We start from the raw sequence: 12,914 nt of genomic DNA on the forward strand, positions 1-12,914 counted from the left end.
TACTCGTACGGTATTGTACCGTTTTGGTGTGGTTTCGTACCGTATGGATGTACTCGTACGGTATTGTACTGTTTTGGTGTGGTTTGGTACTGTATGGATGTACTCGTATGGTTTTGTACCGTTTTGGAGTGGTTTGGTACCGTAACGAAGCACTCGTACGGTATTGTTCCGTTTTTATGTGGTTTGGTACCGTATAGATGTACTCATACGGTATTGCACCGTTTTGGTGTGGTTTGGTACCGTATAGATATACCCGTACGGTATTGTACCGTTTTGGTGAGGTTTGTTACCGTATGTATGTACTCGTACGGTATTGCACCGTTTTTGTGTGGTTTGGTACCGTATGGATTTACTCGCACGGTATTGCACCGTTTTGATGTGGTTTGGTACGGTATGGATGTACTCGTACGGTATTGTACCGTTTTGGTGTGTTTTGGTACCGTAACAAAGTACTCGTACGGTATTGTACCGTTTTGGTGTGTTTTGGTACCGTAACGAAGTACTCGTACGGTATTGTACTGTTTTGGTACCGTAACGAAGTACTCGTATGGTATTGTACCGTTTTGGTGTGGTTTCGTACCGTATGGATGTACTCGTACGGTATTGTACTGTTTTGGTGTGGTTTGGTACCGTATGGATGTACTCGTATGGTTTTGTACCGTTTTGGTGTGGTTTGGTACCGTAACGAAGCACTCGTACGTTATTGTACCGTTTTTATGTGGTTTGGTACCGTATAGATGTACTCATACGGTATTGCACCGTTTTGGTGTGGTTTGGTACCGTAACGAAGTACTCGTATGGTATTGTACCGTTTTGGTGTGGTTTCGTACCGTATGGATGTACTCGTACGGTATTGTACTGTTTTGGTGTGGTTTGGTACCGTATGGATGTACTCGTATGGTTTTGTACCGTTTTGGTGTGGCTTGGTACCGTAACGAAGCACTCGTACGGTATTGTACCGTTTTTATGTGGTTTGGTATCGTACGGATGTACTCATACGGTATTGCACCGTTTTGGTGTGGTTTGTTACTGTATCGATGTACTCGTACAGTATTGCACCGTTTTGGTGTGGTTTGGTACCGTATGGATTTACTCGTACGGTATTGCACCGTTTTGATGTGGTTTGGTACGGTATGGATGTACTCGTACGGTATTGTACCGTTTTGGTGTGTTTTGGTACCGTAACGAAGTACTCGTACGGTATTGTACCGTTTTGGTGTGGTTTCGTACCGTATGGATGTACTCGTACGGTATTGCACCGTTTTGGTGTGGTATTGTACCCTATGGATGTGCTGGTACGGTATTGTACCGTTTTGTTGAGGTTTGGTACCGTATGGATATACTCGTACGGTATTGTACCGTTTTGGTGTGGTTTCGTACCGTATGGATGTACTCGTACGGTATTGTACTGTTTTGGTGTGGTTTGGTACCGTATGGATGTACTCGTATGGTTTAGTACAGTTTTGGTGTGGTTTGGTACCGTAACGAAGCACTCGTACGGTATTGTACCGTTTTTATGTGGTTTGGTACCGTATAGATGTACCCATACGGTATTGCACCGTTTTGGTGTGGTTTGGTACCGTATGGATGTACTCGTACGGTATTGCACCGTTTTGGTGTGGTATTGTACCCTATGGATGTGCTGGTACGGTATTGTACCGTTTTGGTGAGGTTTGGTACCGTATGGATATACTCGTACGGTATTGCACAGTTTTGATGAGGTTTGGTAACGTATGGATGTACTCGTACGGTATTGCACCGTTTTGGTGTTGTTTGGTACCGTAAAGAAGTGCTCGTACGGTATTGCACCGTTTTTATGTGGTTTGGTACCGTATGGATGTACTCTTCCGGTATTGCACCGTTTTGGTGTGGTTTGGTACCGTATGGATGTACTCGTATGGTATTGCACCGTTTTGGTGAGGTTTGTTACCGTATGGATGTACTCGTACGGTATTGCACCGTTTTGGTGTGGTTTGGTACCGTATGACTGTACTCGTACGGTATTGCACCGTTTTGGTGTGGTTTGCTACCGTATGGATGTACTGGTACGGTATTGCACCGTTTTGGTGTGGTTTGGTACCGTAAGGATGTACTCGTACGGTATTGTACCGTTTTGGTGAGGTTTGGTACCGTATGAATGTACTCGTACGGTATTGCACCGTTTTGGTGTGGTTTGGTACCGTAACGAAGTACTCGTAAGGTATTGTACCGTTTTGGTGTGGTTTGGTACCGTATGTATGTACTCGTACGGTATTGCACCGTTTTGGTGTGGTTTGGTACCGTATGAATGTACTCGTACGGTAGTACGGTATTGCACCGTTTTGGTGTGGTTTGGTACCGTATGGAAGTACTCGTACGGTATTGCACCGTTTTGGTGAGGTTTGTTACCGTATGGATGTACTCGTACGGTATTGTACCGTTTTGGTGTTGTTTGGTACCGTATGGATTTACTCGTACGGTATTGCACCGTTTGTTTGTGGTTTGGTACCGTATGGATTTACTCGTACGGTATTGCACCGTTTTGGTGTGGTTTGGTACGGTATGGATGTACTCGTACGGTATTGTACCGTTTTGGTTTGTTTTGGTACCGTAACGAAGTACTCGTACGGTATTGTACCGTTTTGGTGTGGTTTGGTACCGTATGTATGTGATGAGCGTAAAATAAACATATAAAAGTCCCAATATCATATGTTTTCTAGCTCTTTATTGCACTTAATTGAGTAATATTGTTATTTTAGTTTATCATTCACTTTAATTATTGAATTTACAGGAAAATATGATTAAATGAACAAATTCTAACGGTGGGCTCAAGCTGTTATTGGAAGGCAAGAGGAGAGCAACGAATTAATTTCAATCCTAATAAGGTTGCAGATTTGGTCCATGTGCTAAATTGGCAAATAGTTAGATATCTTGATTTGAATTGCTAAACCTAGGCTAAAGTTCCAACTAGGTTAGGAAACAAGGGGGATTCGGTGGTAATTGGTCCAAGAATTAGAAAAGTGAATCAAAGGAGGAAATCTCCATTACAAGGAAACTCTCAATCGGCACTTATAAAAGGGAACAGAGGGTTCTAAGAGGAGGGGATGACTTTATTACCACCACGCAACAGAAGCACTACCTCGGCTGGAGTTGACGATCACAACGGCAATTCGAAGATCAGAGGCCACGGCTGGAGCAACTTGGAATAAGTGTTAACATCTTGTCATATTTTGTGAGACCTTATTTTCTTCAATGGAGTTCTATTATTATTTGATCATGTTTCTGTACTCCATGAGCGGCTAGACTTTTAACTAGGGTTGAAGATGAAACTCCATTAATGACTATCAATTATATATTCGTGAGATTTGGTTTTACCTGAATATGTGGTATGATTTTGATTAAATTGTTCTTACTCCAATTCAATTGTTAGGGATAGATTCTAGATATGAGTTCAATCATGTTTTTCTCATGATTTGGAATTGTCTTTGGCATTGAAAGCTGGTTTTTCATCGTTAACTATAGAACTGGATATTTATTGTGATTTGATAAAATCGGATACAATTAATGATTTGGTGTTATACTTGCGAGCGGAGAGGAACATACATTAGACTTTTTAAAGAACTTTCACGATGATATTTTCCATGGTAACAGAATTAGCTTTCAGATTATCATGAAGAAATTTTGTATAAAGTTAATGATCATGAATATATAATGATACGAGTTAATGGGTGTGGATTCCGAAACCTTAGTATTTTTCCATTGATTAAAAAGAAGCTTTAATTTTCTCGTCTTTGATAGTTTAGTCTATTATTTTTACTGTTCACTTTTAGTTAAAAAAATCAATCACAACTTTTTGTCAACTAGGTTAGGGTTTAATCACTTTAAAATTATTTAGTTTTCCTATAAAAAATCACAAGTTCCTGTGGGTTCGACCTCGCTCTTGCATTACTATACTTCGGTACGATTCGTGCGCTTGCGAGTACATTAAAATTTCACATCAAGTTTTTGGCGCCGTTGCCGGGGACTTAATATTTTTTTTTTAGGAAATCTAGATATTTGAATTGATTTCACTCTTCTACTAGTTTAGTTAGCATAAAAAAAAAAAAATTTCATCACGTGCATTTGCTATACCGTGAATCTCTGATTAGAAGTAATTATTATTATTATTTTTTTTTTTTTGTCGCTAAGTATTTATTTTTTGGTTGCTGTTTCTTTATTAGTTACACAGTAGAGCTGCTTTTAATTTGTTTTTATCGGCGGAGATTTCCAAGTTGGCTACAAGTGCTTGATTGAAATAATTTTTGGGAACCACTGCCATCTCCGTGCACCCACTGTGGTTGGAGTTAGAAGCAACCAATTGAAGGTTAGTAGAATTTACTTTACTATTATTATTTATTATTTTCTTATTAACGTGTTGGTAAGTCAGTGTATGCCGGAAAAAAAAAAAAAAAGTCACTCTTAGCATTAGATACTTCTACTCTGCCGCATATATTATTATTTTTATTCTTTCAGTTTATTCCTCTTATTTGCTTTCATTCGAAAGTTTATGTTTGGTTGCCGTTCGAAAAAATTAGAATTAATACCTCTTGATCCGGAAATTGAGAGAACCTTTAGACGCAGTTTAAATATTTAAAGAGTGGGACATAATCAATTAAAAATGGCGGAAGTTGCAGAAGATACAAAACCTTTAAGAGAGTTGTTCTCACCTGTAACCACCAATCCTCCTTCTTGTATTGTGTTACCCACGACAAATGCGACACATTTTGAGCTGAAACATCACATAATACAACTTCTTCCTCAATTTCATGGGATTGAATTACAGGATCCATACATGCATGTTAAAGACTTTCTTGAAATTTGTGCTACCTTTAGGTTTCAAAATTTTTCTGAGGAGTCTGTCAAATTGCGCCTTTTTCCCTTTTCACTGAAAGACAAAGCAAAGGCATGGTTAAATTCTCTACCCTCTGGCTCAATCACTTCATGGGACATCCTCGTTAAAAAGTTTCTTTCAAAATTCTTTTCAATGTCAAGAACAACTACTCTAAGGAGGGAGATTACTGATTTTTGTCAAGACGAACATGAAAAATTTTATGAGAGTTGGGAGAGATTTAAAGATCTTATTTTAAAGTGCCCCCCTCATGGTTTTGAAACATGGAGACTAGTTCAATTTTTTTATAATGGTTTAACTCAGTCTAACCGCAATATGCTTGAGTCAATGAACGGGGGTGGTTTTCTAAATCTTAGGGGCGATGCAGCTTATGAATTTCTTGAAAATTTGTCTGAGAGCTCCCAACAGTGGGATTTTACTTCTCATAGAGACAAACAATCTTCTACATCTAAGAGAGGGGGAGTATATGAAGTGAAAGAGGATTCAGATGTGAGAGTAAAGTTAGATAATCTTACTCGAAAGGTTGAGGCATTAGTTTTAAGTAAAACTATGGAGTCAGCCAATCAAGTTCAAAGTGAGGTGTGTTCTCTTTGCAGTAGTCATGTGCATACAACACAAACATGTCCTTCCATTATTGGATACTCTGACAGCTATGGTGAACAAGCGAACGCGCTCAATAATTATGGAAAATCATTTGCTAGTCCTTTTTCGGAAACATACAACCAAAATTGGCGAAATCATCCAAACTTTTCATGGCGTCAGAACCAACCTTCTACAAATATAGGTGGGCAACCTTTTCATTCACAAAATCAATCTCCCCCAGGTTTTCGTCCTCCTACACAATCATACCCTCCTCAATCTCAACCATTTTATGCTCCAACTCCCGTGTCTCAACCGAACTTCCAGTCTGTTGCACCACAGCAACAATCATCCTTAGAGGACACCCTTAAAGCAATCATGGCTAAAATTGAAAAAAATGATTCTAAAATTGAAAATTCAACTCACTTGCACGCTCAAGCCATTGCTAAACTTGAAAATCAAATGGGTCAATTAGCTAGTCAACTTGCAGAGAGAGAGAAAGGGAAGTTTCCGAGTCACACTCTAGTGAATCCAAAAGGACAGTTTTCTATAGGCACGACCTCTACTCCTTCAAACGAGCAACACCATGTTCAATCCATCATTACCCTTAGATCCGGGAAAGAAGTTGATAATAAAGTTAGTATGCCAACAGAGGAATTAGTTGAGGTTGAAAAAGAAGAAAATCATGCTGATCCTACTAAAGTTCAAGAGTCTATTTCTCCACCACTTATAATAGAGCCACCTGTTAGGAACTTTGTCCCTAAAGCTCCTTATCCTCATAGACTAGTAGCTCCTAAGAAAGGCGCACAATTTGGAGACATTCTAGAAGTGTTTAAGCAAGTACAAATCAATATTCCATTTTTAGATGCCATTCAACAAGTGCCCTCGTACGCTAAATTTTTGAAAGATCTAGTCACTATAAAAAGGAAGACAAATGTTCCAAAGAAGGCGTTTTTAACTGAACAGGTTAGCTCCATTATCCAATGCAAAATTCCAATAAAATATAAAGACCCTGGTTGTCCAACAATTTCTTGCGTTATAGGTAACCATCATATCGATCAGGCTTTGTTAGATTTGGGGGCAAGTGTCAATTTATTACCTTACTCAGTGTACTCACAATTAGGGTTAGGAGAGTTAAAACCCACCCAAGTAACACTCCAATTAGCTGATAGATCTGTCAAAATTCCAAGAGGAGTCATTGAGGATGTTCTAATTAAGGTTGACAAATTCTATTTTCCTGTGGACTTCATAGTCCTTGACACTCAGCCTGTCCAAAACTCTAATGGGCAAATTCCTGTTATTTTAGGGCGTCCTTTCTTGGCCACATCTAATGCTTTAATCAATTGTAGAAATGGCGTAATGAAATTATCATTTGGTAATATGACTGTCGAGCTAAATATTTTTAATACAAGCAAGCAACCACTAGATGAAGATGAGGTTAGTGCAGTTTGTATGATAGACACTTTGGTTGAAAATACTTTTGTTCAGTCAAGTTATGAGGATCCCTTAGAAGCTTGCCTAGCACATTTTGGGTGTGAATTTGACATAGATGAATCAATTGAGCAGGTTAATGCATTATTAGACAATGCCCCATTAATGAGCATCGATGAATGGCAACCAAAAGTGAACCCTCTTTCACTGTCTACATCACCAGCACTTCCATCTATAGTGGAGCCACCTAAGTTAGAACTCAAACCTTTGCCAAACACTCTCAAATACAAATTCCTGGGCCTTTGTGAGTCTTTACCAGTAATCATAGCTTCTGATTTAGATGATACACAAGAACAAAAATTGTTGAATGTCCTAAAAGAGCACAAGGAAGCAATAGGATGGTCCATAAATGATATCAAGGGAGTTAGTCCTTCATTGGTCATGCATAGAATCCATTTAGAGGAAAATGCTAAAACTTCACGTGAGCCACAAAGGCGTCTAAATCTTGCAATGCAAGAAGTAGTTAGAGCGGAAATTCTTAAGCTTTTAGATGCTGGCGTTATTTATCCAATATCTGATAGCAGTTGGGTGAGTCCGGTTCAAGTTGTTCCTAAGAAATCGGGTGTGACGGTAGTAAAAAACGAAGATAATGAATTAGTTCCCACTCGTGTTCAAACAGGATGGCGTGTCTGTATAGACTATCGAAAATTAAATTCCATGACACGAAAAGATCATTTTCCTTTACCGTTTATTGACCAAATGTTAGAAAGGTTAGCGGGACATGAGTATTATTGCTTTCTTGATGGTTATTCTGGTTATAATCAAATTCCCATCGCACCGGAAGACCAAGAAAAGACTACGTTCACATGCCCTTATGGTACTTTTGCCTACCGCCGCATGCCATTTGGACTATGCAATGCACCAGCCACCTTTCAGCGATGCATGGTTAGTATTTTTTCTGACATGGTAGAACGTTTTTTGGAAGTGTTTATGGATGATTTTTCAGTTTTTGGATCTTCTTTTGATGAATGCTTACACCATTTGACCCTAGTGTTAATGCGATGCAAAGAAAAAAGTCTTGTGCTTAATTGGGAAAAATGTCACTTTATGGTTAAGCAAGGAATTGTATTAGGGCATATCATCTCGCATAAAGGTATTGAAGTGGATAAAGCTAAAATTGATTTGATATCTAACCTTCCACCCCCACGTACTATAAAGGAGATTAGATCATTTTTGGGTCATGCGGGCTTTTATAGGAGGTTCATTAAAGACTTTAGTAAAATTGCTAAACCTTTATGTAATTTGTTGGCCAAAGATGCCCCGTTTGTGTTCAATGAGAAGTGCCTTCATGCTTTTGAGAGATTAAAAAGTGAGTTGACCTCCGCCCCTATAATTCGACCACCCGATTGGAATGTCCCTTTTGAAATTATGTGTGATGCCTCTGATTACGCGGTAGGCGCTGTTTTAGGACAACGTGTCGATAAGCTCCCTCATGTAATTTATTATGCTAGTAAGACGTTAAACGATGCACAACTAAACTATTCCACTACAGAAAAGGAGTTACTAGCAGTTGTTTTTGCACTTGATAAGTTTAGAGCTTATTTATTGGGTTCTAAGGTCATAGTCTATTCGGATCATGCTGCATTGAAGTATCTGTTGTCTAAAAAAGATGCTAAATCTAGATTAATTCGATGGATTTTGTTGCTGCAAGAATTTGACATTGAGATTCGAGATAAAAAAGGCTCTGAGAATGTGGTAGCTGACCATCTATCTAGATTAATTGTAGAGTTCACTGAGGATTCATTGCCCATCTCTGAAACTTTTCCTGATGAACAATTGATGCATGTGTCTCAATTATCTTCACCGTGGTTTGCAGATATTGTAAATTATCTTGTAACTGGAGAGATACCTTTGCATTGGCCCAAACATGATAAATCTAAATTTTTATCCAGGGTTAAGTACTTCTTCTGGGATGATCCCTACTTGTTTAAATATTGCCCTGACCAGATTATTAGAAGGTGCATTCCTGAAAGTGACCAACGAAGTGTCATTTCTTTTTGTCATGATTATGCATGTGGAGGTCATTTTAGTGCTAAAAAGACAGCTGCCAAAATTTTGCAGTGTGGATTTTATTGGCCTTCTATTTTTCAAGATTCACATGCATACTGTATAGCTTGTGAGCGTTGTCAAAAGTTAGGTCGTATTACAAGGAGAAATATGATGCCTCTTAACCCAATTCTGATTGTAGAGATATTCGATGTATGGGGCATTGATTTTATGGGTCCATTCCCTAATTCCTTTGGTAATTTATATATCCTTGTCGCTGTTGATTATGTTTCTAAGTGGGTTGAAGCCATTGCATGTAAAACTAATGATCACAAAGTGGTGGTCCAATTTTTGAACGATAATGTGTTTGCTCGTTTTGGGACACCACGTGCTATTATTAGTGATGGCGGTAAGCATTTTTGTAATCGAGTGTTTGAGCATTTAATGAAAAAATATATCATAACGCATAAAGTTGCAACTGCTTATCACCCCCAGACCAGTGGTCAAGTTGAGATATCTAATAGGGAGATCAAAAATATACTAGAAAAAACAGTGAACCCTAATAGGAAAGATTGGTCTTTACGCCTTAATGATGCATTGTGGGCTTACCGTACGGCATTTAAAACTCCCATTGGAATGTCTCCTTACCGACTTGTCTATGGCAAGGCATGTCACTTACCTGTAGAACTAGAACACAAGGCATATTGGGCTACCAAAAAACTCAATTTTGATCTTGACAAGGCAGGTGTTCGCAGAAAGCTTCAACTTCTTGAGCTAGAGGAAATTCGGGATGATGCTTACGATTGTGCCAAATCGTACAAGGACCGTATGAAAAGGGTCCATGATCAAAATATTTTAAGAAAATCTTTCACTTCTGGTCAAAAAGTCCTTCTTTATAATTCTCGTTTGCATTTATTCCCAGGCAAACTTCGTTCTCGATGGTCCGGCCCTTTTATCGTTCGCACTAGCTATCCGCATGGGGCAGTTGAAATTGAGAATCCTAAAGATGGTTCCGTGTCTAAAGTGAATGGGCAGCGGTTGAAACCGTTTATAGAATTGAAAACCCCAGAAGTAGAGGAAATCCTTTTAGAGGATCCTATTTATCAGGATTAACCATTTAGTATGCCCAAAACTGGTGATCTTTGTATGCTATTGTACATTACTCGATGAGATTAGTATTTTCTCTTCTCTTATTTTTATTTATTTAATTAATTTTTTTATTTATTTATTTTTTTTTTTTGTCTCATTCAATATTTGTAGGCATTCTTTTCTTTTCTTATGTTCCCATAATTTCTTTTGCAGGAGTCACATAGTTCAGTCTTATTTCAGTCTTATTGCGCTTATCAGGTGTATCCTATCCTCTCTCATTTTTTATGTTACAGTCTATTTTGTAAGCGCTTGCATTCATGACATTGAGGACACTGTCACATTTAGGTTTGGGGGAGGGTTCACTTATTATTTATGTCTGTTCAATGCATAGACTCCGTAGTCAACCTTTTTTTTTTGATGTTTTTCTTATAAAAAAGAAAAGAAAAAAAATGAGTAAAAAAAAATATTTTATTTTGGATACTTGATTATGATTTCCGACATGGCTATTGGTTCTTGATTAGTGCTAGTTTGTTTATTGCCCAAGTTGGAGTCTTGATATGAATTCATTGGTTTAGTTAAACTTGTGAACACATGTATTGAAGAGAGGCACCTACCTGGTTCATATCACCTATATTTGGATAGCAATTAATCACTCGTATACATGCCTTTGCACGAGCACCGTTACACTTAGAGTTGAAATTGACCTCGAGTGCCGTACATATATTCTTGATGCCTCAGTATGAGTTAGATGCATGTCTTATTGGAATGCTTAATGTCCTTTCCCAAAAAAAAAAAAACATTGAATAAAGTGCATGCTTTTTCGAGCTTTTCACTTAGTAACCGGGCCTCTTGCCTCAGTAAGCAGTGAGTGTTCGCGTCAAACAGTGGAGAGTTCCGCGATTGTCATGTGTGGTTAGCTAGGGTTCGTAGCCTTTTTGACTTGAGTGATTAAGTCCGTTGGGGTGTTCTCTACATCTAGTGCCCTAAAGCCGTTTGGTTTGGGTGTCACTGGCCTAAAACTCGTTACAAGGGTCAATTAGAAAGCTTAAGGGACCAAGGCATTGCACGATCACAAAAAAAAAAAAAAAAAAAAACATGATTAAAGGGGAGGGGCTATAATTTGATATAAGCATTTTGATGAGTATTGAGGCATTGAAGGTGTGTGTATTGTTTTCGAGATTAATGAACATCTTTGTGTGACTTTTCACTTTACACGCATGTCTTGTGATTTCTTTCTATCCAGATATATGTGGGAGGAACAGTTTTTGTGCTAATTCAGATTAGAATATTCACTTGTTTAACTTTGTTAATGAATGAAATATCTTGCCTCTAAATTGTGTTATTCTCACGCTATTACTTTGAGAGGCCGATAAGTACATTTGGGATTCTGATTGAGTGTCATCTTCTTAAGAATTTTGTGGATATATTCACGGCAAACCCTCACGAGACTATAACTCGTCCACTAGGGCAACCTAGGGGTTTAAAGGCTTGTTGCATATATATGCTAAATGCAATCGGACTCCTCTGAAAAAGGATTAGGTAGTTGTTTTCATTTTCTTTGTTTTCTTTTATTTCTACTGCTCGAGGACTAGCAAAATGTAGGTTTGGGGGTATTTGATGAGCGTAAAATATAAACATATAAAAGTCCCAATATCATATGTTTTCTAGCTCTCTATTGCACTTAATTGAGTAATATTGTTATTTTAGTTTATCATTCACTTTAATTATTGAATTTACAGGAAAATATGATTAAATGAACAAATTCTAACGGTGGGCTCAAGCTGTTATTGGAAGGCAAGAGGAGAGCAACGAATTAATTTCAATCCTAATAAGGTTGCAGATTTGGTCCAAGTGCTAAATTGGCAAATAGTTAGATATCTTGATTTGAATTGCTAAACCTAGGCTAAAGTTCCAACTAGGTTAGGAAACAAGGGGGATTCGGTGGTAATTGGTCCAAGAATTAGAAAAGTGAATCAAAGGAGGAAATCTCCATTACAAGGAAACTCTCAATCGGCACTTATAAAAGGGAACAGAGGGTTCTAAGAGGAGGGGATGACTTTATTACCACCACGCAACAGAAGCACTACCTCGGCTGGAGTTGACGATCACAACGGCAATTCGAAGATCAGAGGCCACGGCTGGAGCAACTTGGAATAAGTGTTAACATCTTGTCATATTTTGTGAGACCTTATTTTCTTCAATGGAGTTCTATTATTATTTGATCATGTTTCTGGACTCCATGAGCGGCTAGACTTTTAACTAGGGTTGAAGATGAAACTCCATTAATGACTATCAATTATATATTCGTGAGATTTGGTTTTACCTGAATATGTGGTATGATTTTGATTAAATTGTTCTTACTCCAATTCAATTGTTAGGGATAGATTCTAGATATGAGTTCAATCATGTTTTTCTCTTGATTTGGAATTGTCTTTGGCATTGAAAGCTGGTTTTTCATCGTTAACTATAGAACTGGATATTTATTGTGATTTGATAAAATCGGATACAATTAATGATTTGGTGTTATACTTGCGAGCGGAGAGGAACATACATTAGACTTTTTAAAGAACTTTCACGATGATATTTTCCATGGTAACAGAATTAGCTTTCAGATTATCATGAAGAAATTTTGTATAAAGTTAATGATCATGAATATATAATGATACGAGTTAATGGGTGTGGATTCCGAAACCTTAGTATTTTTCCATTGATTAAAAAGAAGCTTTAATTTTCTCGTCTTTGATAGTTTAGTCTATTATTTTTACTGTTCACTTTTAGTTAAAAAAATCAATCACAACTTTTTGTCAACTAGGTTAGGGTTTAATCACTTTAAAATTATTTAGTTTTCCTATAAAAAATCACAAGTTCCTGTGGGTTCGACCTCGCTCTTGCATTACTATAC

General features: G+C 37.8%; 1 protein-coding gene and 1 non-coding gene across 2 annotated transcripts; one reads left to right on the plus strand and one right to left on the minus strand.

Annotated features, from left to right (window-relative positions):
* Positions 1-4,636: 4,636 nt before the first annotated feature.
* LOC131299690 (uncharacterized) lies at positions 4,637-10,036 on the plus strand. The gene is made up of 2 exons (XM_058325269.1): positions 4,637-7,562; positions 8,031-10,036. Exons 1-2 carry the CDS (start codon positions 4,637-4,639, stop codon positions 10,034-10,036), a joined length of 4,932 nt encoding a protein of 1,643 aa, XP_058181252.1.
* On the minus strand, positions 5,018-5,124 carry LOC131302208 (small nucleolar RNA R71). The gene has a single exon (XR_009191670.1). It is a non-coding gene; the product is annotated as a small nucleolar RNA R71 (small nucleolar RNA).
* Positions 10,037-12,914: the final 2,878 nt, after the last annotated feature.

This window comes from Rhododendron vialii, chromosome 9a (assembly GCF_030253575.1).
Source record: "Rhododendron vialii isolate Sample 1 chromosome 9a, ASM3025357v1".
NCBI classification, from domain to species: domain Eukaryota; kingdom Viridiplantae; phylum Streptophyta; class Magnoliopsida; order Ericales; family Ericaceae; genus Rhododendron; species Rhododendron vialii.